The 25352-nt window shown below is 47.1% G+C and overlaps 1 protein-coding gene across 3 annotated transcripts; it reads right to left on the reverse strand.

Moving 5' to 3' along the window:
* Positions 1-487: 487 nt before the first annotated feature.
* ONECUT2 (one cut homeobox 2) lies at positions 488-25073 on the reverse strand. 3 transcript variants are annotated; one of them, XM_085212639.1, is made up of 2 exons: positions 23846-25071; positions 488-10583 (listed from the first exon to the last, which is right to left on the reverse strand). In XM_085212639.1, exons 1-2 carry the CDS (start codon positions 24915-24917, stop codon positions 10297-10299), a joined length of 1359 nt encoding a protein of 452 aa, XP_085068765.1. In that variant the 5' UTR covers positions 24918-25071; the 3' UTR covers positions 488-10296. The 3 variants fall into 3 exon arrangements, with proteins under 3 accessions (XP_085068765.1, XP_085068767.1, XP_085068766.1); XM_085212641.1 differs by lacking the exon at positions 488-10583 and adding an exon at positions 12570-22827 and having other exon boundaries at positions 23846-25073; XM_085212640.1 differs by lacking the exon at positions 488-10583 and adding an exon at positions 12570-23643 and having other exon boundaries at positions 23846-25073.
* Between the last annotated feature and the right edge of the window lie 279 nt (positions 25074-25352).

Genomic DNA, 25352 nt, shown 5'->3' on the forward strand with positions numbered 1-25352 from the left:
CCTTACAAAAGATATTAACTACTCACATGCCAGTTCCAGCTCCCTGTCCTGCAAGTACCCAAGTGCTGCAGGAAGTGTGAGTACACCGTGCTACCTATGATGACCAGGAATACAGGTGAATGCACTGGGGAATCTGTGTGGAATGAGGCCCAGGAGAGAAGGTTTCCTAATGATCCACTGATTACTCATCTGCGAGATCACTGAGTTGCTTTTCTTCATACCTTGTTTTTTTTTCCTTACTCCATTACACAATTCACATCTGGCATTAGCAACATAAGCTGCATTCCCAGATGGATGTGCCAGCTTTTTTCCATGCATCTTTGGCCTGTCCTTTCCCTGCCCTTGGCTTCAGCACAGGGTGATCAGGACGTGTTCAGGACAGGGTTCCTGCATGCTCTGACCTGCACCTGCAGGAGGATCCCCGTTGCTCACCATGAGAGTGCCTGGAACAAACAGGGACGGCTCAGTGCACAAGAAAGCACAAGGATTGTTTTCCTCTTTTATTGAACTTTGGCAAATAATATGGATGTGTGGGTTTTACATCAATAGCTATAAATAAAAATTTTAAAACAATGTAGTACTTGTCATTAGGATAAAGGACATCTATTGGCACAAATCATTGAGTAAAAACCCTTTAATGATAAAATAACATTCACTCTTTAGCTACTTTATTTGTCTGAAAAACTCAGCTTACACTCGGTTCAACATATCACCTTCCACAAAGTTAAAAAAGGACATAAAATGGCATAATAAAATATACCTTGAATTTCATAATACAAGTACCTTGGAAAATTTTGGTAAGCTGGACCGCATACTGCTGAGCACAGCAGCGCCCACTGCCATTGTCTCACACAGCCCTCGTTCCTCCGGACTGAACAATGCACAAGAATTAACGTGGAGCAGTGCAAATACTGTGCTGCGTGTGAGTCTGTGGGGTCTGGTAGTGTGGGGTGGGTTTACTGAAACAAACACTGATTCTGCTTATTGCGAAAGAACATATAAAGCTTTTCAGAAGATTAAACACTAATACAATCATTAACTGTCTTACCAAAAAAAAAAAAAAAAAAAAATCCTGTTTAAAATTCTTGTATCCAGTACTGTCTTTGGCAGATAAATAAGAAAAAAAAATAAACAGACGATATTACAAAGCTGTCATTATCACAATCTACTTTATAAGGCCAAATAAAAATGTGTTTCTTTGCACTAATGAAAGCACATCTCTAATATACCCTTAATGATAGACAATATAAATATAAACATCCTACAGACATTAACTCCAGATGTCTCATTAGAAGACTGCAACTTTCGTACTTCCCTAAGTTGCACTCTTCTATGCAAAGTAAAGTGTACTCAATTGTTGGTTTGGCTTTATGCTTAGTGCCATTGGTGACTTAGGGTCATATGAAAATCTGGACCCGGATGTAATGGACAGTAAATCTGTTAAGGAGGAGCTCTCAAGAGCAACTCTCACCAATGGTAGGAATGGTGGCTTGAGTGGGCACAGAGCACTGTGACCAATGCTGACTAAGGGAGGGTGGCAGTGGGGACCCAATGGGAGCAACAGTGCCCACAGGAAGCCTACAGCCAGCCTTGGCTTGGCCATAAAGCCAAAGGAACTGCTTTTTTTCCAGAGAAGATGCACAGCTGGCTCTGCTGTCAGTGCAGTGTGTTTTCTAATGACTTCCTTATAAATTGGCTGGGCAAAACTGCCAGATGGTTAGATTCTCCTCAAATAACAATTGAATTTAACTGGGGTTCAATTTGAGTTGATTGCTTTCCAAACACAAGTAGCTCAGATCTAAATACTGGTATTTATCGGTACTTCATTGTACGAGGCAAAACTGTGCACGTTTTCGCAGTTTAAATGTATACACAACTGCTCCACGACTGCTAACAGATAACAGGCTCCCATGCATAAATAAATACCATTAAACCAAAAGATCTATTTTCAAATTTAAGAAAAGAAGTTGCCATTAAGAACCACGATGCATCACATTGCTAAGAAGTTTTTGTCTCATGCATAAAAATGATAGCACTGATTGGCAGTTGCTAATTATAAAACTACACGGTAACACAGAACAATTCGCTGTTCAGACCAAGTAGCACAAATGTAGAAAATAATTTTTTTTTCTTTTTTCTTTTTTTTTTCAACAGAGCAAATTAACACAGATTGTTTCTTCAGCAAAATATGAAACTGTAAACTTTGGGCTCATTCTGCAACTTTTCCTCAATCCATAATTAACAAACAAAAAAAAAATCCAACGGGAAGAAAGACTGACATACATTTTTAAGCGCACCTTTTTGTCTATTACAAAAGCACAACCTAAAACGTATAAAGCTTTTTTTTTTTGGTGTTTTTTTTTTTTTTTTTTTTTTTTTTTTAGATCACAGTTACCAAAAAGAAACAGTGAATAATTTATTACATACGCTATAGTAACATTACTCTAAACAACTATTATCTATGAGGTATATCTGAGAAAATTCGGTAAGGGATTGCACGGTCTGCGTTGCCAACATGCCCAGGTTTATATTAAAGCTTTGGAACCATGAAGAAATAGAAAAGAGGAGAGCAGAAGGGGAAGGAGAAGAAGGGAAGGGGGAACGGGAATGGTAAAGGGAAGGGGAAGAGGAAGGGGAGAAAAGGAAGAGGGAGGTGGAGAAGGAGAAGGAGGGGAAAGGAGGGAAGGGGAGGGGAAAAGAGGGGAAGGGAGAGGAGGGGAGGGAAGCAGAGAGGAGGGGAAGGGGGAGGGGAGGAGAGAAGGGGAAGGAAGCGGAGGGGAAGGGAGCAGAGGGAAGCGGAGGAGAGGGGAAAAGAGCCTTTGGTATTATTACAAGTTGTTCTTTGCAGAGTTGCATTGCAAAGCACCACAGTACAATAAGCCCACCAGGTACGATATGGCGGCCCAGTTGAAGCTGAGGTATTCACAGGAAGAATAAAAAAAAAAAAAGCACAGAGAGGTCTAGACTGGCAAAATCGTTGCTTTGGTTCAAGCAAGGCACTCGTCCCATGGTAATGTTACACTTTCCAAGTAAAGCATGTGTCTGGTAAGAAAAGCAGTTACTGTTAAGAGGAACCTGCCAACTCTGAGCATCTTCTATGTCCATCCGATCCCCAACCCTTCTGTACAGGGCATGGCAAGAGGGCACCGCATGGAGGGGTCACCTCACACAAGACCAGTGGCTCCTCTGCGCTGGGAAGGCATCCTGAGAACTGTTATATCTTTCTAGTGAAGGAATATACAGAGATATAAAAAGCATATTTGACAAGTCCCTCTATTTTCCCATAGACTTGAAGGTCTTGAAATACAAAATAAAAGTCAACATTTAATGAAAGCGGAGCTTGTGTTGAGCCATTGGCACTTTGTTGCTGTGGATCCACAGTGGGAGGCCAGATCCCCTGCAGCCTACTGCGGCCTAGTATGGCCTAGTGCGGCCTAGTGTGGCCTATTGCAACCCACTGCAGCCTAGTGCGGCCTAGTGTGACCTCATGTGGCCTATTGCAAATCACTGCGGCCTAGTGTCACCTAGTGCGGCTTACTGCAGCCCACTGCAGCCTAGCATGGCCTAGTGTGGCCTACTGCAGCCCACTGCAGCCTAGTGTGGCATGCACACATCTCAGGGCAGGGCCCAGCCTGAGAGCTGTGCAAGGGGTTCCAATCCCCACTCCATCTGCAGCCCTTCCTCTGGCTCTCAGTGGGGTGTGGGCTCTGCTAGCAGCAGGAAGTGGCAGGGACTACATAAGGGTACAAGTGATGGATAGGGTGGGCTTGGCTCTCCAGAGTGCTGCATGCAATCCCATGAACAGGATACAAGGAACGAAAAGGAATGGGCAACATTTATTCCCCAAGCAGCCAACTTTAAATAATCATCTAGGAATAGAGCTTCATGAGATTTGTTTTGTGGGCTGACTTGAGAAAAATAGTTACTTGATTTTCACATGGAAATTGTAAAAACAACAAAGAAATATCAGGATTGAGCAGCCGCTGCCACATCCCTTGCCTACAGGGCTCCTAAAAGCCCAGTGCCAAGCCTGGGGTGCAGCTGCCCTGGAGTGGAATCAGAGTGGTCCATACCTGGCAGGCATCATTCCCCCAGTGGCCAGGAAGAGTGACACAGGATGACATGGGGTGACATGGGGTGACATGGGGTGACACAGGGTACCATGGGGTGACACGGAGACATATCATCTTGATAGCATCTTGAAAGGTGAAGAAATCAATTTGTCCTGTTGAAAATGGGAAAACACAGTGCCAACTGCATTTATGTGTTAATTTTTTTTAAATACTTGTTCAGATTGGCAAAAAGCCACACTGCATTATGTAAAAGACAATGGTTTAAGCATGGGCAAAAATGTGTTCCAGGTTGAGTGAAGGACATACGCAATGCTCGCTAGAAGAGCAGACACAAGGCATAAAGAGGGGTGATACTGCATCTCCTTACACAACCTGATCCAGCAAAAGACTTCAGCAAATACTTAATCTTACTGAGTTTAAATGAATTTAAGCATTTCTTTACAAGCTTGATTAACTCAGTCAGCTCTCAAGAGGGAGTATGGACATACAAGAAACGTGTCAGAAAAGAGGGCTTGTGAGATTCACCCTCCATCTCCGTGACGGATCCCGACATAGTGTGACATGGGGTGACACAGGGTGACATGGGGTGATACAGGGTAATGAGCTCAGCCTCACCATATCTGCATGAATCTTTTTCCTTATTGTGCCCCTTGCCTGCTGCCAGCATCTACAGACTATCAAAGAATGGACAAGACCTTTTCTTCCCTGTGCCCAGGGCTTTGTTGGAGCACGGGACTTTGATGCTTATTTTCTCTGTCTGGAACTCAGTAGAGGAATCCCACCCCTTTATCCACACAGCAGCCTGCAGCCTTTCACCAAGGGCTGGGCTGGAAACGCCACCCAGACCCACCCCTGGCTCAACACAAGTGCTCCAGCCACTGGGCTGTGGTGGGGTGCAGGGGGTGATGGTCTTGGACTTTTTTGCCTGTCAGAAGGGCATAAGGAAAACAAAGAAAATGCTGTCTTCAGAATTAGCAGCTTCCACCAGAAGTATTTCTTTGGGGTATCTAAGTTGCAGCTGTACATTACTGTAAGTAGGAGAGAAAAAGTTAAAACTATAAAAGAGCACAAGCAAAATGCAGACCGCACAGAGAAAGAAATCTTTGGTATCTTTGGTATCATCAACACGATTAAAATTACAAATGGAAAAAGTCAGTGAGGTAGCCTCTTTGGTTCTCACTAGAAATAGAAAGGTTTTTTCTTTTTTTCTTTTTTTCCTTTTTTTTTCTTTTTTCTCTTTTTTACACACACAGAAGTTCATTCTTGGAAGCAGCTAGGCTAAGGGTTTCTCTCTCTTTGCTTGGCATGGATTATTTTTCCCCCAGCTTAAGTTTTAAGAAGCCACAAAGTTCAGGCAAAGTATCTCAGTGTCGCTTTTTCCTGTTGTTTCTGAATGCACGGTTTTAGGTTGAATATTCATTGCTTGTCCTCAAAATTTGCTCTGTTTTTGGACAGGAAATTATCTGTAGTGCTCTACAAGTAATTCAAAATTAAAAAAAAAAAAAAAAAAAAAAAAACCCTCTACAAGGGCATCCTGGGGTGATGATGAATAAGTTAAATAAATAAATCATATTATGAAGACTTTGTGTGCCATAATAAAGGTACATCACACTTTCTAATCAGATGAGAAGAGATTAACTTAAATAATTTAAATTTTTATATTTAACTATTAAAATCAATTAAAAGAAGAATCTAAAATTAGGCTCATGTTTTATGTAACTCATAATTTTCCTCCTGCCTGTAACACAACTTGGCTGCTTAAGGAAGCTAAGCTAACTTTTAAGTGTATCTACTAACATAGGCTGGCATCTCTGATGCACTACAACAATAAAATGAATAAATAAGGAAAATCAACCCAAATTCACAAATGGCTGAATTAAATACTTACAAACAACTAACACCTGACCCTGATCCTGTTTTCAGGCAAAACTTCCATTGAACTTTAAAGATAAAACAAAAATAGGTAGGATTTGGACTGAACAGATATTTCTATCTACTCTAAGACATAATTAATTAAATTACATCATTGATAGATAATACATTAGGTTAAAAGCTACAACTGTCAGGAAAAAATAAAACCATCTTAAGCTTTCCATTTAAAGAAAAAGACAAAAAAAAAATCCCCTTAATAAGTTTAAAGGAGGCCAAGTAGAAACTTTCCCCATGTCTTAAAAATCCGTAGGTATCATGACAAGCAAGAAAAGCATTGTTTTGTTTTGTTCTGTTTTCCAAAGCTAGCACACTCTTTCCAATACCATGTCAATACCATGTCTTGTTTTGAAAGAGGCGGACCTTATTCCCTTATGCAGGATTGAGAGTAGTTTGCTGGTTGAGTTCTTCATAGGTCTTTGGATTTAGCTTTAGTTAAGAGAGATCCAGAATAAAGCTATTCAACCGAAGTAATCAAGCACATTCTTTGTTCCTTCACAGGTGATTTAACAGTATCCAAGGTTTCTTGAAAGTTGAATTCATCTTGGATGTGCCCATGATAGTAACTCCAAGCGCACGGCAAGGAGGATGCTGGGATACTGTCCGTAGATAAAAGTCTCTCATATTAGAATACATAAAAGGAATGAGTTACATTACACAGCTATACAGATTTATAAATATATGGTGTATAAACATAACATATCTATTTGAGGTTTTTCAGTATGAACAGAATATAGTATATATTACGGTATACATAGCGGTGTATACATATATATAGTAAATATATACTCTATATTTTGTTCATGTGTGTACATACAAATATATCTACCCACAGTATATGCTATCGATACTCCTATTCTGAGTCAGCTGCTACACAGAAGCCTGCAGTAGTTGAGGGTGAAATGGAAGATGTAACATAGGACCATGAAAGAAGCAGGGATAAAAAATGCAGCAATATTTTCAGATGAAAGTGAATTTTAACAAGTCTGAGGGAAAAATGGGCACTGTTACAGTTGCAATCCCCAGCACAGAGAAGGCTCACATGTTCTGTTAACCAAATACTATTGAATGGACAATTATGTCATCTTCAGTGCCACTCCATCAGCTTACCTATGTTACTTCCAGTACCGACATTTGTAAGATCAAGGCAAGAATTTAAGCAATAACAAGGACTCCCATAATTTGGGTAAAATAAATTATTTCATTGAAGATACATTATTTTATAAGTGATCTGCACTTTATCAAAGCTGTTGGATGAACTCTGAATAGACATAAAAAGGTTTTTGCTCACAAATACCAAGAGGTATGCTCCTCTTTGCCTCTGCAGTGTATGGGATGCACTGTCAGCCTGTGCGTGCCCCTCACTGGAGGTGACCAGCAGTTTTTTTTGTTTGTGGCAGAGACACCAACTGCTATGTATGCTCCTCTCTGGTTGGAAACACACTTTTCTGCCTTGTGATTGCAGTGAGGTAAGGGAAGGTAGGAAATGGCGTTCTGGGTTTCTAACAATGTTGCGTCCATTCTTTGTGTAGTTACAAAGGCATTATGGAATGGAATGAGAAAAGTAACCTCAAAAACAGCACTGCATAACACTGCTATGAAATGCAGTAGAACACTTTCAGAATGAGAAATTCCCCTTGAGGTCAATGCCATGCTCAGAATATGCATGTAGAGGCTGGTATGCATGGAGCCCCTTAGATGTGAGCAAGGTGAACGTGGAGTACAACCACAGCATCTCAGCACCCAGCAGCATTGGTGCACAGCACCCAGACCTGAATTGTTTGTTTCAGCTTCACAGTATGGCTGATTAGAAGGCCCCTTGGATCAGTTTGTAACCGTGTTTGATCAGACTGGGAAATCCAGTTTTGAAGAAGTTTTGATGTCCAGAGCTAGGACGTGTTGTCAGCTTGGTTGCTGTGAAGATCTTGAATTTACTTTTCAGGAAACCCTCCTGTCCTGGGCAGACAAGGTTTTTAATTTATTTATTTATTTTTAATGTAAATTGTTGTAGTTTTCCACAGAAGTTAAAAAGAAGGTTTCATTTAAATGTTGGGATGGAGCAGAATGACACATGGGGCATCGCTCTGCGCTCAAATTTGGATCTAGGTCTGCATGTGATGATTTGGATCACTGTGACTTTGACCAAGGAACAGAACACATCTGGACAAATCACCAAATTGCCATGTGAACTGCTGAAACCTCAATTACAAATCAGATTAGATTCTGATCATAATGAGCTGGGCTGTAACAGTGCTCAGTACTTAAAAGTAAATAATTTGGTACATACATTGCAAGTTTTATCCCTGGGTATGAGAAAGGGGGTATAGGCTATTCAACTGGTTTCACATACAGAAGATCTAAACATACAAGAGACCTGATGCAACAAGCAATATCCAACCAAAACATTGTTCATACATCCCAGTTTAGTATCCCAACATCTTACACTTGGAGTGCAACTCCCAGAGAGATTCCATGTGGGGTAGACACAGGAAAAACATAAATGAACTCACCCATTTTGTTACTCAAAGAAACAGAATTGATTACCTTTCCACAGATCAATGGTGCTATACTCATCTTAGTCGTGCAAGAAGAGATAATGAACTGAAATAACAATTGTGAAAATCCTCATCTTTGGTATTGTAGCTGTTGAGGTTTTGGTTGCCCTGTTCCTTGTTCTTTTGAAAAAAAACTGCATAGGCACAAATTAAAGACAATCTTCAACTTTAAGATGACTGAGTTGTCAAATGAAGCAGCAATCATACCGGCTTTACTTTGTTTTTGTTCTTGTCAACCCTTTTTTTGAAATCTGCTTCCTAAAATGTCCCACATGTCTGTCAAAACACAGTGTGTCACTTGTTTGCTTCCTGACGTGCTTCCTTGGTTGGTTTGGGTTTGGCTTTTTTTTTTTTTTTTTTTTTCTCCTTTTATTTCATTAAATGGAACAGTTTGTTGCAGAAGAAGTAGGTGCAGAAAACGTTTCTTTGGTTTCGATTAAGTAGTACATAAAAAAAGTCTCAAGTGTCTCTAACGAAGCATTACAGCGTTTGGCTTGCTTTCACAGGGGCCATTCACTGGTAAGGACGCACACGGAGTGGCCGCGCCGCTCGGGACTTTGCGTACATGTTTTGGTCAGCCTTTGCTTTCTGGTGCAGCAAATGACCGTGAGAGATTTACAAACTGTTCGGTGTTTGTGAGGCTTTCTGATCTCAAAAACAACGACCACGCTAATGATGGCGAAAAGAAAAAGGCGAGTTACAAATATCTTTGGCTTGCAGAAATCCTGTCTCTTTGGTGTGCTGCATTCTCGTCAGGTTTGATGAAATGGTGGACAAAAAGAACTTAAAGTGTGATGGGTTTCAATGGCATTTTTAAGTTGTATGCGGCACATCTAAAATGGTCAATGACATCCGAAGGGCTTGTTTGTGGGTTTGGTTTTTTTTCCTGCTTGAAAGTACCATAAAATTCCCATAAGGATTTTGAAAAAGAAAAAAGAAAAAAAAAAAGAACAATAAAACATCAAGTGCTAAATATGTTTCAGTAACGGTGAGACTACAAAGGAGAAAATAGATTCCTGGTAACTGAAAATGACTTCTTAATGACCTAAAAAAACCTAGATCTTTCAAAAAATTGTGTTTGCATGTACTGTAGCAGTTAAATTGACCTCCTGAGTGTGCATCTGCGTCATGTACAAACACAGAATTTGTGACAAACTGCAAACTGTGCTTGAGACTTGTGTAGTCATGTACTTTTTCACTATCAACTTCGTAAATTCAAATGCCTCTCAAAATAACAGCTGTAGTGAGTCCAGAATCGTACCTATTTCTATAGCTATTGTCTTTGTGCTTGACACTTTGAGCTCAAGTGAACTGATTTTTTCTGGTCCAAGATCAAGCTATACTCACTGATTGAACAAAAGAAATAAAAAATAAATTAAAAAAAAAAAAAGAAAGAAAAACATAAATTTGATCTTTTGTTCCCCTAGAACACTCAACAAAACCATGCCTGAGATTCGAAAACAGGTTCTCGGCCCCCTTGGCATCTCGGTGTCAGCCTTGTGCTCAGTTCCGGCGCGGAACTCGCCTCACCAACGGCTCTTCCTTCAGACCTGCTTCGCCTGTCCTGAGCGTAGTGTTACAGAAAAAGAGGTTACTTCTTCGCTTGCGCCTTCTCAACTGACTAAAAGCCGTACAGTGTCCTCTCCTTGCAGCCAGGCCAGGACGATCCAGGAGGATTGTGCTTTCAAGTCACCAGTGAAGGGCCCCACCGCGCCCGCGCCGCTTGGCGGCTCGCGCGGTCATGCTTTGGTACAGGTGCTGGGGGCTGAGGAGGAGCCCCCAGTGCTCAGGTCATCCTGCCACTTCTCCAGGCTGCGCCGCCGCGCGTTCATGAAGAAGTTGCTGACAGTGGTGAGCTCCAGACCCAGCTGCTGGGAGATAGTGATCTGCATTTCTTTGGACGGGCGCTTGTTCTCCTTGAAGATGGCAAAAAGCGTTCGGCGCTGTAGGTCAGTGAAAACCAGCCGGGATTTCTTCTGGGAGTTGTTTCTTTCTTTGTTCGGTTCCTGCTCTTTACGTTTGCATGCTTGGGGAAGGAAGAGGTGAGAGACAGAGAGAAAGAGAAGGTCAGCATGCGCCCACCAGAGCAGCCCTGACCCACACCGAGGGAGCCGAGCGCACCTCACAGCCCTCCTGCACCACACAAAGGGAAGGATCAGCTCTGCAGTACTTCCCATGTGCCACTGCATGGAACAACTCCCAGCTGCTATTCCTTAAGGGACCTGCACAGCCACCATTCCATAACGCATACCGCCAGGGCAATTGCTACGACACATCGACATGCAGAGAGTACAACTGAAAGCTGATGTCAGTGCACTCAGAATGAATATTTTGTCCACACTTTTGGGACTTTCTTGGCTTTGACATTTCAATGCCTGCTTCCAAAATTGACCACGGGCCAAAGGTGGAAGCTAAGGTCTGTGCAGGAGCAGGAGCCACCCAACTCCTGGGGGGCATGCCTTCTCCTGGGCATCACACGCTGGCACAGTGGGACCACAGCCAGTACAATCATGCACCCTATTTCATTGCTGCTGGACAGCGGAGCCTTAAATAGCAATTATTTCATTTTTTCACAAAGCTTGGAAGCATTGCTGAAACCAGCACTACATACCTGACCACATGCAGTCACACCTTGTTCTGTTTCCCCACCTTCTTAAGGCTTTAGCCCCAGCCTTGCCCACATCCCTGTGCACCTGTTCCCTGTCTCTCCCTGTCCACAGTCTCCTTCTGGTGGTCCCCAGCTGTGCCCATCCTGGGGTGCCTGTCCCGAGGTGCCCATCCAAGAGTCCCCATTTTGGGATGCCCATTCCCTAGATGCCCCTCCTGACGTATCTGTCCTGGCTTGCTCGTTCCTTTGTTCCCCTTCCCCAGATGCCCTTCCTGGGGTACCCATTCCAGGGTGCCCATTTCCAGATGCCTGTCTTGGGATGCCTATCCCTGGACAAAGGCTGCAGCCAGCCAGAGCACCCACCCCATCGCCTGTCCAAAAGACAGGCACTCACTGTGCCAAGTGATGCTAATGGGTCCCAGAAAAATCAGTATTAATAGCTGATCCGTATTTATTAGCACAGGGAGAACATCAAGTGCTGAACCCAATACTACTGCCACAGCACATCCAGATTTAAAAATAGACTGATAAGGCTGTCTACACCAAGCAGCAAGATAAAAAAAATCCATACGTTGACATGATTAGGTAATGTGCTGGGACACAATGAGGAGAATCAGTTGGGAAGTGGACAGACTTTAAAGCAGCCACATTAAGTAAATCTGCAGCTCCAACACATGGAATGAGAAGAGTAATGTTCAGACTCCAAAAATGTCTGCAATTACCTGAAGTAAGGACTGCACCCATCGCCGTGTGCCTGAGCATGGCATTGCAGTGAGCCTGGCTGCACTGGACATTTACAGGCTATGCTGACCACAGAACCAAAGAATCACATTAGGTGGGAAAAGACCTCTAGGATCATCAAGTCCATCCCCAATCCATCCCCACCATGTCTTCTGTTTCTCCTGCCCCTTTGTGCTCTGTATCACTGAGCTCCCAAATAACACAGATAATGTTTTATTTAGCTGAAAAAGCAGCCTGTAGCTGGGATGGCTGCATGCCTCCATGCTTGTTCCACCAAGCCTTTGTCTGGAGCCCTGTGTGCAGGGAGATGGTTAGTGCCCACCCTTGTGCTTCAGACCCTAATCGGTTCCGGGACACGAGGAAGATCCCAGTGTTTCCTAACATCACTAATTTATGTCCAGAGATACTCTGCATATTACTGTTATTGGTATCTCATAATAAATAATGCAAAGGGATATGCTTTTCAATGCATTCCGTAAATACTTTCCTTGAACTGTTAAGTTTGCTCTTGAAAAGGAACCATGAAGGCAAATGTTTTTCCTTGACATGCATTTATCAGAAGAGAAAAACGGAGTGAGCACTCTAATAAAATAAAGTTATTAGCCAGGAAACCTGCCTGCAGAAAGAGAAACATTTTAATCATGGAAGGAAGGAAAGTAGCCATTTTGATTCTAAGAGCAATTTGATTTATTAACTCTAGTTAATTCTGAATATATTCCATGGAAGAATAGAGACAATTAACAATAACTGAAAGCCGTAGCTGTGAAAAAACGAGACTCATCCCTTTTGTGCACATGAGGCTGACAACGCTTTATACAGAAACAATATGAGAAGAGCTCTGAAACAGACTCGTTACTGCCTTATTTCATTTCTACTTAGGGGAAAATCTCCTGATTCCAAAGGCATTAACAGAGGCACAGTGATGCGGGATCCCACAGCTGCATTGGACTGCACAGAGGGACACTCCACCCTCAATCAGTGAAGTATTGCCCTGCAGTGAAACCAAGGGAGTGTTAAAAAAAACGCTGCTTCAGAGCAGTGAGGTGGGTGCACTCACATAGCAGGGCATTGCTTAGAAACCCAAAAACTGAGCACCCAGAGCAATGTGCTGGGTGTGTAGCTAGGGTAGGCACCAAGAGATAACTGGATGTGCACGAGGTCCCACAGGTCTCAGTGCTAAGTGAGATTCCCTGAAGACAAATTTTTATATGTTCAACTTTAAACACACAGGATATCTCACTGGCTTTTGATCAGGGTGTTTGCAAGCCTGAGATCAAGCAGGTGCCAGAATATTTTGCTAGATCCCAGAGATAAGGAGAGCAGAGCAGTCAGCCTCAGCTCTTTGTTAGCAGCCACAACGGCGATGTCACCCACCTCTGTCCTTCTGCTCCCAGCCTGCTGGGGTGTCCTGTTTCTCTGCTGAGATGCCCAATTCCTCTCCTGAATTCTGAACTGAACACTATATGCTACATATTTTGTATTTAAGCGTCTTCATTTTTCTTTTCTTTACAGTACGTGGGTCCTGGGATTTACTTTGGAGCTGCATTCTGCACTTGATGTGTAACACAAGATGAACGTTCTGTTTATTAGCCAAAGAAGCAACAGCTTGTTCCAGTGGCTGGTACTCCTTTTACAATAATATCCCAGGAGCTGAGCTCACAGGCAGAAACGTTTGTGATGATGATGAACCAACAGCAAGAACTTTTATAGCCCGTTTGGAATTCTTTGCTGCATGATTTTTCACAATAACCCCTTAGCTTTCAGAGGTCATTTGCACAGTAGAAGAGCAGAACGGTGCTGTGAGGCTCATACATCAAAACCCCACAGGCACAGCTCACACTCTGATAGCTGTTCCGTGGCTACACACAGTAGAAGGATTCAAAGAAGCATCACTGCTGGTTATTGCCACAACTCCATTGGCCAGAAACTGGGACATAACTTATCATTCGGGCATATATAAATGAAAAAAATCCACTACGACAACCAATCATGCTTGATAGAGGGAACTGCAAAATGACATTTTTTCAGCAGTAGTCTCCTTACAGTTTTGCTATGGCCCAATAGCAATGCTCCTGCCCACAGCCTTCCCTGGGAGCCCCAAGCCCACAGCACCAGTTCTGAGCACTGCAAAGGCCAAAGGCAGAAGGCCTTGATGGTTCCCTATGCAAACAGTCTCATGACCGAGGGACTACAGACCCACACAAGCAGAGAAATGCCTACTGACCATGGCAGGAGGGCAGAACACTCAAACCCATCTGCTTGAAAACAAGCAGGGATTTTTCACTTTGATTTCTGACTGTGTTTTGTGCTCCTTGGGAGCAGTGCAGCTTCTGGATTAAGCTCATTTTTTTTCCTGAGTATTGTTACTCTGATTCTACTGATAGTTTCACTGCAACAATATTCCTATGTTCTGTAACAATAACTCTTATTTTCCATTTTTGCCGTCAGAAGAGAGGAGCCCAGCCAGCCTGTGCATTACGAATAGCAATAAATCCTGGCAAATAATTGGAAGCACTGCAGTTGAGAAGCATTTTTTAAAAAACTTCAGTTTATAAAGATTGAAGTATTGTGAAATTTAACTCTAGTCATTAAAAATGAATATATAGCAACTGCTAGCAAATGGCAGCGGCTTCTCGAGTGCCATTACCACTGCTGAGTAAAGCTGCCAGAAAAGTGAGATTTATGTGTGCATCCCCTCCACCCGAGAGCTGCTGCTGAGGGCAGGCAGCAAGGGGCTGGATCCTCCTGGGGCTTCAAATCTGTGGCTCCACCTTCCTGGGGACATAGGAAGCAGGGCAGGGAAATGCCAGGGGATTTTGTGTCCCACGGCATGTGCAGTGCAAGTCCTGCTTCTGCCCCAGACAAAACTCCAACGAAAACCTGACCATGTCCTCAGGGATCTCTGGTTTTAGAATCACAGAACCATTAAGGTTGGAAAAGACCTCCAAGATCCCCAAGTCCAACCCAACCCATCCCACCATGCCCACATGTGTCCCCAAGTGCCACAACCCCATAGTTCTGGAACACCCCGAGGGACAGTGACCTCACCATTTCCATGGGCAGCTGTGCCACTGCAGCACCGTTCCTGGGAGAAGAAATTGTTCCTAACATTCAACCTGACCATCCCCCGGCACAACTTAAAGCAATTACCTCTCATCCTATAAACCAAGCAGGCAAGGAGGTTTGAACCAAAGATGCTGGAGGACAATGCAGGCATCTGAGATTTTTTCAGGGCTGTATTTTATGGCCTATGACCATTGAAAAGAGACATGCTTCGTCTTCAACACCTCTAAATCTGGTTCCTTGCAGTTTCTGAAGACACCCTCAGATAATCCCCATCTTTATGTTTTAGCATTATTGTAACTGCAACAGTGACACAAGAGCTGCAAAACCAATAATCAACTCTTAAGGATCCAAGCAGAGAGCAATATTCTCTGAATCCACAGCAAGTCATTTCTCTCTACTGCCTGCAAAGACAAGCCATGGATATTGATCTCCTGTATGCTGTTTCAGATGGGTGTAGCACCAAGTCAACCAAACCAAGTTATCTGTATGGTGGAACTAAAAAATGTTTCTCAATTTGATTTCAGAGAGAATTCAATGTGAAGGAAATTTAATTACGCTAGTTAAGCTGAACACAATGAAATGACCATCAAAACGTTTTCAAAAGGTTTAAAATGTTTTCTTTCAATATGATTCACTTAAAGCAACCCCTTCTGTATCTGCATTACTACAATCTCTTAAAAACTAGGCCTCAAAAATCAATTTGATTACCTCTCTGAATTAAGTATGCACAAATGAAAGCAATTGAGATCAATACAAATTAGGTTAAGTACTCCACTGTGTACAAAATCATTATGTAACAAGAAACAATTTGAATGAAGATGCAAATAATCACATTGTGAGAGTGTGCAGCCAGCACTCCTTTATCTGCTCCTTCCCATCTGCCGCATACACGTGCTAAACTCGCCTGATCTCTTTCATCTCCGTGAGCACCCTCTGAAGGCACTCATCGGCAGGAACAGGCGTTAATCCTGTTCTTCCAGAAGAGAGCAGCCGCTTTCTGCTCACCAAACATCTTCCTGAAAGGGTAAGGTACTCATCTGGCACAGATGCAGGGGTTCCTGCAGTGCTCTGAGAACAGCTCCACAGCCATCTATTTCCTGCTGGGACTGTTTTTCTGGTTCTCACCCTAATCCTTCTGTCTTAGCTCTGCCACATGGATGAACACCTTCCTATATCTCAGATTTGCATCTTTCAGTTATTTAGGAAGAAAGAATGGATGGATTTGGAGACTTTGTTCTTCTATATTCCTTTCTGGCATATAGCAGGTCTCAAACTATTTGTGTCGACCCTCCTTCAAATCTGCTGGATAGCTGAAATAGGGCAAGGTAAATCCCATGGGGCAGGGACTGTTTCCTCTGTGCAACACTGCAACACCAGTCTCAGCGTAGGATCTCTGACAAAGGCCTCTAAGTACCATTGTAATATACTTCCATCATTAATACAGAGTAATAAATAATAGATGGGATAGACCAATTTATTGCACTCTGGGGCAAGAATGAGTGGAGCTCAGCGAGCATGCAGCACACTTTAAATGCACCGTGTGTCAGCAGGTGGCTGTGAGCTGCAGCCAAGCAGCCCCAGGCTGCCTGTTTGGGGCTGGGGCACAGGAATTCCAAGTCTTCTATGAGCATAAATCTCCATGGTTTCCTTTGGAGTCAACTCACCGTCTGGTGGGCTGCTGCTTCAGAGATGACTGTTAGCCCCCCTCAAACCAGGAATTTACACGCTCCCATGCCTCATGAGACACTGACCCAGCCCAGGCTGTGGCTTCATCTCAGCACTAGAGCCTTTGGGATTTTCCCTGATCCCACAGGTTCTTGCTTTCCCAGCAGGGGTACAAGCATTCTGCTAAATTCCAAGACATCCAGCTCTGGATCCCATGGGGCACTCACAACACAGAAGCCATCCTCTGGTGTTGTCCAGGAGCTCTGGCAGAGCAAGAGTTTGAATCACAGAATCATAGAATCATGGAATCATTGAACCATTAAGATTGGAAAAGACCTCTAAGACAAGTCCAACCGCAGCCCATCCTCACCATGCCCACTGACCATGACCCCAGGTGCCACATCTCCATGGTTCTGGAACACTGCCAGGGATAGTGACTGCACCACCTCCCTGGGTAGTCTATGCCAGTGCATCTCTTCTCTTTTGGAGAAGAAATTGTTCCTAATGTCCAACGTGAACTTCCCCTGGTGTGACTTAAGGTCATCATCTCTCATCCTATCGCTGTTACCTGAGAGAAGAGGCTGACTCCCACCTTGCTACAACCTTTCAGGGAGTTGTAGAGTGATGAGGTCTCCCCTGAGCCCCCTCTTCTCCAGACTGAACAATCCCAGTTCCCTCAGCTGCTCCCCATAATACTTGTGTTCCAGACCCTTCACAGCTTTGTTGCCATTCTCTGGACACGATCCATAGCCTCAATATCTTTATTGCAGTGAGGGGTCCAAAACTGAAGACAGAACTCAAGGTGTGGCCTCACCAGGGCCAAGTGCAGGAGGACAGCCCCAAAGGCAGCTCCATTCTTTTCTCACTCTCATTAAGTAATTTAGGTTGGAAGGGACTTTCAAGATCATCTAGTTCCAACCCCCTGCTATAGGCAGAGATGCCTCCCACCAGATCAGGTTGTTCAAAGCCCCATCCAGCCTGGCCTTGAGTGTTTCCAGGGAGGAGGCAATCACAGTCCCCAGGGGCAACTTGTTCCAGTGTGTCAGCACTCTCACAGTAAAGAATTTCTTCTTAATATCTGGTCTAAATCTACACTCTTCCAGTTTAAAGCCATTTGTTCTTCGTCCCCTTTGTCACTACATGCCCTTATAAAAATTCCCTCCCCAGCTTTTCTGTAGATCCCCTCCACCATGCTTTATGCCCCTCACCAATACATGAAACAGACACAAGAGAAGCACTGCTGCATTGCATCCACACACACTGGTGGTGGCATTCAGAGCACCAAATGCAGTGCAGAATACAAGGAAGTCCACTGGTGGGGGGTCTGGAGTGGTTGCTCCCCACCGCTGCTCAGGCTTTGCAGGAGGCACCCATTGATCCCAGCACTGCTCAGGTATTCTAGCAGCAAGGAGCACTCAGCATGTCCTTCCCTTCCAGCACTGCTTCCTCTTGTTTTGAAGATGCTCTCTTTTGAATTCCCAGATAGTTTCCAATGCATTGTAACACTTTTCTGCAGTGAGGACTTGTATACATTGTTTTACCTAGAGCACAACACTGGAACCAGGGCTTGCCTGGTGCAGCAGCATCCACCTGTGAGGCCCCATCACAGCCCTCAGGCATCTTCTCAAGTACGAAACAGAAGTGCTGAAGCACCTTGTGCAGGAAACACCAGGAATTTGCAATGCAGGGAAGTGAGTGGGTCTGAAATCATAAAGAGAATTGAACTATCTCATCTTCATTCTTTCTTTCATATTACTTCAGATGGTTTCCACTCAGGTATGTGGCATGATGCACATCTACTGTTTGAGCCCTATGGGTCCTATTGTGAGGGAATGGATGGATCTGAGCTCTTGCTCTGTGATTCTGAACCAGTCTGTTTGCAGAAATTCTGGCTCATGACAGAAAGCAGGTAATAAGAGTTCTTACTAGTAATGGCTGTGCAACAGAGTGCAGTGATGAAGAACCCAAAAGGAAAGGAGCAAAACTCCACAGACATCTCTGGGAAAGGAAGGTCTGAGTTGACCTCAGCCCTGACTATCTGAGTTTTTCTTGCATTCCAAAAAATGGCTGCTTAATACAAAATGCAGGAGCAGGCCTGGGAGGCACATATCTACCTTCCCAGAGGTTCACTAAGTCACAGCTCCCCAGGAGCAGTGTGCCCTGGACTCACAGAGCCATGAGGCAACGTCCTGCAGGGGGCCAAGGGACATGGGAGACACAGTACCTAGCAGGTCTGGGCATGCTGGAGGGAAAATCTGGTAGTAAGGTGACAGGAGGAATGGGGAAGCTTTGGGAGCTTACACCAAACCAACAGGGCTGCACGGTGCCAGTGTCATGTGAGGTGTAAGAGACAGAAGAGGGAGGCTGTCCATGGGGCGACAACAGCATAGGGAGGGCAGCAGGTCTGTCTTTGGTTACAAGAGCAAGTAGGCACTAAAGGAACAGAGGAAAGCTATGTGGCGAGGAGGGGAATCGCTCCCAGGGAGCTTCCTCTTGCTCCTCCTTTCCCTCTTTGGATGTGTGCTGCTTGCCAAAGCTTAATGCCTCGGCACAGACCCGTGTTTCTAAATGGCCATTACTACAAGATGAGATCTGCTGGAAAATCACCGCTACTCATAAATATGTTCCCTGCTTACTTAGAGATATTTTGGTCCCAGAGACAATTTGCGTTTTGGGAAACTGCCAGCCTCTCTTGCTTGTCTAATAATTCCTCTGTGAAGCATTTAGCAGTGGTTTGATCCCCTCTTCCTTACAATGGAGCAGTTTGAGTTTATAGTTCAGCAAATGCAAACTACCCCAAAACACTCCAACTTCTTTTTGATCGAGTTTCTATCTACCATCAGTGAGTTGTCCTCCTGACCTCTTCACCAAACCCATTTGAGACTACTTAGTTTTGTATGATTTCTGCATACAAAAGTCCTCTATAAATCAGAAAGCATTTTATGCAAGTCTGTTAGATTGACAGGGCCGGATACAAAAAAGATGTATTATCACTCCCATCAGATATCATGTTTTGTTTGCATATTCACCTCCAAAGTATGATAGGGCTTTTTGTAGAGAAGATGGGAGCCATGGTAGCTGTCTTAAATACAAACAGATTGCTATCAGAAGAAAGGAAGTATTTTTTCTTTTTTTTTTTCTTTTTTTGCTCTGTCTAATGGGGATAAGATGAGAAGCAAAGGATTTAAAAGACAAAAAGGGAGATTAAGGCTAGTCATTAAGGATTTTTGTACCTGCAAGCTCTGGGAGAGATTGCCTAGGTAGCCAGAAAATCCCTATCACTGATGATTCTTTAGGAATGGGGCAGACTGGTGGCGTCACAAGACTTTTTCCTGCTTTCCCTATCAGATTAATGCTCCATACTCCTGCAGAGCTCGGGTTCCAATCCAAAGGTTGCTTTTTAAGGGATGAGAAAGTCTCTTGCAATGGATGGATGGCAGGAGCATTCCGTGCAGAAAAAACAAAAGTGCAAAGTTTGAGTCAAAATGCTGCTACAAAGAACAAGGAAAGAATGAGAAGTTATTAGGAAATAATCCTTTGGCCAAAAATGTTCTCTCCTTTACAGTTCCTTGTCACAAATAAATTGTTATTTTTAAAAATGCAGAGAAATGTTTGAAGGTTGTTGGGTTGTTTTTTATTTTATTTTATTTTGTTGTTGTTGTTTGTTTGTTTTTCAGATCAAATGGCGATAGAGACAGAATATTAGAGGAAAAAAAGAAGTCATGCTGAAAAAATAATTTTAAAAATACTAAAGAACAGAGATTAGAAGAGCTCAGAGTAACATATCTTGACAGAAAAAATGTTTCTTACAAAAAAAGTAGAGTTAATAAAAGATAGAAACGTATTTAATGATGAAAGTGGTCATATTTTTCTTTGTCAGCTGACCAAGAAGCTGATAAAAGCTTCCTGGCTATAACAAAAAGAGCATTCAAATATCTGCAGAGCAGGAACACCTTTAGTGTCTGCGGAAATAATGAGGTACAAAAAAGACAGGGCGGGATGTTAATTCAGAAAGTCGGTACTTGAGAGATACGATTTACCACTCAGCTTCACGATTTACTGCACAGATTGTTCAGACACAACCACTAATCTATATCTGAAGAAACTACTAATATTTCAAGTTACTAAACACCTTTCAAATAATCTTTATGCACCTGTATGTTTAGTTCAATGCTAAGAAACAGCGGTACGTATACTTAACAGAATTGATACAGGCGTTATTACGTCTTAGTTACAGCTACATCTACAGACTACAAAAAATCGTCTGAAAATTCAGAAGGAAATTCACGTGGAGAACGGAGGGCAGCGCTCCCGCCTTCAGCACCACGGACAGCGCCGGCGGACCCCGGGGCCCGCGTCCCTCCTGCCGCTGTCCGTGGTGCTGACGGAGCGCTGCGGGCGCTGCGCACACGGGAACACAGAAGGGGACACGGAGACGCACACGGGGACACTCAGGGGGACGCGGGGGCACGCCTCACCCTGTGGACCTGAGTTGGCTGCTTCAAGAACCGCCTGGCCGCCATGAAACTAGGGGAACATAAGCACAGCAAGGTCAGCCAATGAATCACCGATGGTGTTTCAGTACAAAACTGTGCAATCACCAATAACGTGATTCAGCAAGTAGATGTAAACAAGTGGAGAAAGCACTCTGCTGATCGGGACAGCACCACGATGAGCAGAGTCCAGTGAGAACTGGCCAACAGGGGCTTCTTACCCAGCATTCAGAGCCTGCATGAGCGTGGTAACATACAGAAGGATATGGCACAAGAGTTATTTTAATCGCATTCTTCCTGTATTTACCTACCACGGATTTGGTGATAATATGCCACAGTTGAGCACTTTGTAGGCAACGCAAGCATGAGGATGTGGCTCCGCATCCAATTAACCTGAACCACAGTTGAACTCTGCCCTTCGAACCCCCTGTGCTGATAAATGCATTGACTCACCTGGTGATCATTGATATTTTTTATCCTGGCAGAAATGCAGAGACTGCCCTACCCAGGCCAGAGCAAACAAAGATTTCACAGGGACGTTTCCGTGTGGCAGGCAGTTCAGAGAGAAGGCTGGGGACCAAGGGGCCTCCGTGGGGCCGCAGGCACACTGTGGTGCTGTGGGGGCAGTGGGACACATCGTTCCCATGCCCTCTTCTCCTCAAGCTTCCCAGCCTCGTTTCTCACCCAGATCATGGGTGGAAGCCACCAGCTACTTTGGCTGCAGTACCATGTAACCAAGTATATAGCAGGCACGAGAGTGAACCTATAGAGGGGCTTCCATGATGCGGCTTCTGTGAAGGGGGAGATCAGATCAATGGATCTTATGTGAAAGGTTTCGCCACCTCTATATGAGGCAGGAGAGGCTTCTCCTTTTCTTCCGGCAGACCTGGTGGCAGTGGCAGCAGCCCTGGGCCAGGTGCATGTTGGGGCAAGGGCCAGGAGTGAAGCCACAGCTGCAGCAGAGGGGTTTGCCCAAATTCACGGCAGTCCCCAGAAATGCCCTCCCTGTTTCACCTCCCAGAACTTAGCAAAGGCACATGGTACTTCTTGGCCTGCAGAGTGGGGTCTCAGTGCCAATGTCCCCTCAATAAAACCACACAGCTCTGCTCTGCCTCGGACACAGTTGCTGCTGACCCCCTCTCCAAGCTTTGGAGCCCTTTCAAAAATAATCATAGCTCTGGCCCAGCTCCCCTGGGAGAGAGGCTGCCTCTCATAGGATAGAACATTTTGGGTCCATTTTGAGAAAAACTTACGGTAAGAGCGCAGGGTGGGCAGGTTGCCAACTCTACCTCCACTCCTGCTCATAAGAGTTTCAGAAAGCAAGGAAAAGAAAAGGAAACACCGAGGTAACGAGGCTGCATATTCACACGTGGTAATAAAAAATCGATTTCTCGAAGGGGCCAGTAATTTACAAAGGTCTTTCCCGTCCTTCCCCCTCTCCTATCCGAGGTCGCGACGGCTCCCGCTGTCCGGGCAGCCGCTGTTTCCGCTGACTGCCCGCGCCTCGGCCGCAGGGAGCGGGAGCGGGAGCGGCTCGGTGTTAGGAGTACTCAGGAGCAGAGCAAGCAGCTTTTCTCAGCGCCCGCGTTTCAAAGCAAACCAGAGCAATCGGAAACGTAGTCTGACGGTGCCGGAGTCCCGGCAGTGGTAACGAAACCAGAACCAGAAACGGGCACGGCCGCATCTGGCTGACACAGCTGGAAGCAAAAACGGGTTCAGGGGTATTTTACCGCCCTTCTTAAACCCATGTAGGCTCAAAACCCGAGTCCCAGACCCAAGGAGCGCACAGGCAGCGGTGCAGGGCAGCCTCGTAGCTCGATAGGAGCCCGGCAATGCCCGCCGCCTTTCGCCGCTCCCCAAGCACGACGGGCTCCTGGTGCTCGGCGTTACCCCTCCGTGTCGGGCCCGGGGCAGCCCCGGAACGGCGGGACGGGGTAGACGGGGTCGGAGGCAAGCGGGGTGCTGGGAAAGCCGAGCTGCAGCAATGTTCTTGGAAGCAAGCCGGCTCAGGTTCCAGATCAATGAACGCTGGGTCCACGCGTCTACGTTGCTAGCGTGAATGCTCTTTTAATCTTCTAAACATCATCTGCATCGATTTCCTTCCACGTACGCGTTTGTTTGGGAAGGCGACGCGGCCGCGTGCGCCGGGCCCCGCGCCGAAGGGTCCACCCCGTGCTGCGGCGGGGGGCGGTCGAGGCCCTGCGGAAGGGCGGCAGGGGGCGGCCGGGGCCTCGCGGTGCGGGCTCGGGGCTCGGGGCTCGGGGAGTTCCGGAGCCGCGCGTTGCATTCACCCGCCGCTCACGAACGGGTGAAGATTCGTCGCCCCGCATCGGGACCGAACGAAATGAAAGAGCGGCGGAGTTATCGCAACAAACGGCTCCGCAGCCTCCCCACAGCTGCCCCGGCTCCGCAGAACAATGGAGCGCTGCGGCACGGACAGCCCGCGCCAGGGGGCGCCCGGCCGCGGGACAATGCGGGGCGAGCGCGGAACAATGCGGAGCCTCCGCGCCCGGCTGCGGGACAATGAGGGAACGGCAGCTTCCGAAGCCGCCGGCCGGTCTCCCGGCCCGGGGGGCACGGCCAGAACCGGGGGGCGGCATCGGGAACGCCCAACGGGGGAGGTGAAGGAAGGAGGGAGCGGGGCTGCCCCACGTACGCTCCGAGGAAGCGCCCCGAGCCAGGGCAGCGCCGCGAGGTCCGGGGAGCGGAGCTTACCTGCGAGCCTTAAGGCTGACATCCTCTGGAACTCCGGCTCCTGCAGCCACTTCCACATCCTCCGGAAGGTCTCCCTGCCGGATTTCAGTTTACTCCAAGGCTTAGGGTTCCGTAGCAAGTCCGAGAGGGTGCCCTGAGAGCGGCACAGCACCCGCTGGGCGAAGATGGCCTGGGGGATGCTGTAGCGCTTCAGCTCCGCCGTGATCCTCTGGGCCACCTCCTTCGTGTTGATCTCCTCCAGCTGCTGCGCGGGGGCGGCGGCGGGCGGGCGGTCGCGGGCGGTGGGCAGCGCGTGGGGCGGCGGGGCAGGGGGGTGCTGCCCGTTGAGGTGCGGCAGCGGGGCCGGGGCCGCCGGCAGCCCCCGCGGCAGGTGCGGCACGGCCTCGAAGCCGGCCCCCAGCATCTTGTCGTGCCCCGGGGGCGGGGGCGGCCCGTAGCCGTGCAGGCCTTGCTGAGCGCCGTGCAGGGGGGCCAGCCCCGCGCCCAGCGGGGACAGGCTCTGCCCCACGGCCGGCACCTCCTTGTACGGCCCGTAGAGGTTGTTGACGGCGGGCAGCCCGCGCTCGTCCCGCATCAGCGCGAAGCCGCCGCCGACGTTGCCCGCCAGGCGCTGGTGGTGGTGGTGGTGGTGGTGGTGGTGCGGGTGGGGGTGCGGGTGGTGGAACTTGTCGGACACGGCGGAGATGGGCGGCAGCGGCTGCAGCGGCGTCAGCGTGGTGTAGGTGCCGCTCATGCCCATGCCGGGCGGCGAGGGCTCGCAGGGCACGCTCATAGCGTGGTGCAGCGGCACCGACAGCTCGGGCCGGAACTCTGCGCCGTCCAGCAGCGGGGCCATGCCCGGCACCATGGCCGCCCGCCCCCCCCCGCCGCCTCCGCCGCCGCCGCCGGGCAGCTCCTGGGGCGGCGGCACCCGCAGCGTTCCCCCGCCTCGGCCGCCGTGGTGCGGGCCGGGGCTGCCCAGCAGCTCGGGCTCATGCAGGCTGCCCAGCGGCTCCAGCGCCAGCTCGGGGTTCATGGCGCAGGCAGCGGGCTCGGCGGCGAGGCATCGGTAGGCGCCGCGGCCGCTCCTCATTCGGGCCGCTGCTCATCCGGGCGGCGCGCCGCCTCCGCCGGCCCCGCGCTGCGAGCCGCGGCCGCCGGGCCCCGGGCAGCGGCCGTTCAGCCGGGCCCGCGCCGGCCCCGCGCCATGTCCGCGCCGCGCCGCCGCCGCCGCTGTCTGCGGCCGACGGGAGCTGTCCAGATCGCGCGGCCGCTCTGCATGGCCGCGCCCGCTGGGCGGGGCACGCGCGACCGACGGGCTGATCCACCAATGGGAGGCGGGGAAGGGGGAGGGCGGGCGTGAGTGGCCAATGGCGGAGTGAAGGGCGGGGATTCGCTGCGGCCCTTAAAGGTGCCGCCGAGTCTTTGTAGCGGCGCAGGGTTCCGCCGCCGGACCCCACCTGCGCCGCCGGGGCTGCCGGCGGGAGCTCCGGGCTCCGGGGTTTGGAGCTCCGGGCTCCGGGGTTTG

The sequence above is a fragment of the Meleagris gallopavo genome, chromosome Z (genome assembly GCF_905368555.1).
Source record: "Meleagris gallopavo chromosome Z, MGAL_WU_HG_1.1, whole genome shotgun sequence".
Taxonomy (NCBI): Eukaryota; Metazoa; Chordata; class Aves; order Galliformes; family Phasianidae; genus Meleagris; species Meleagris gallopavo.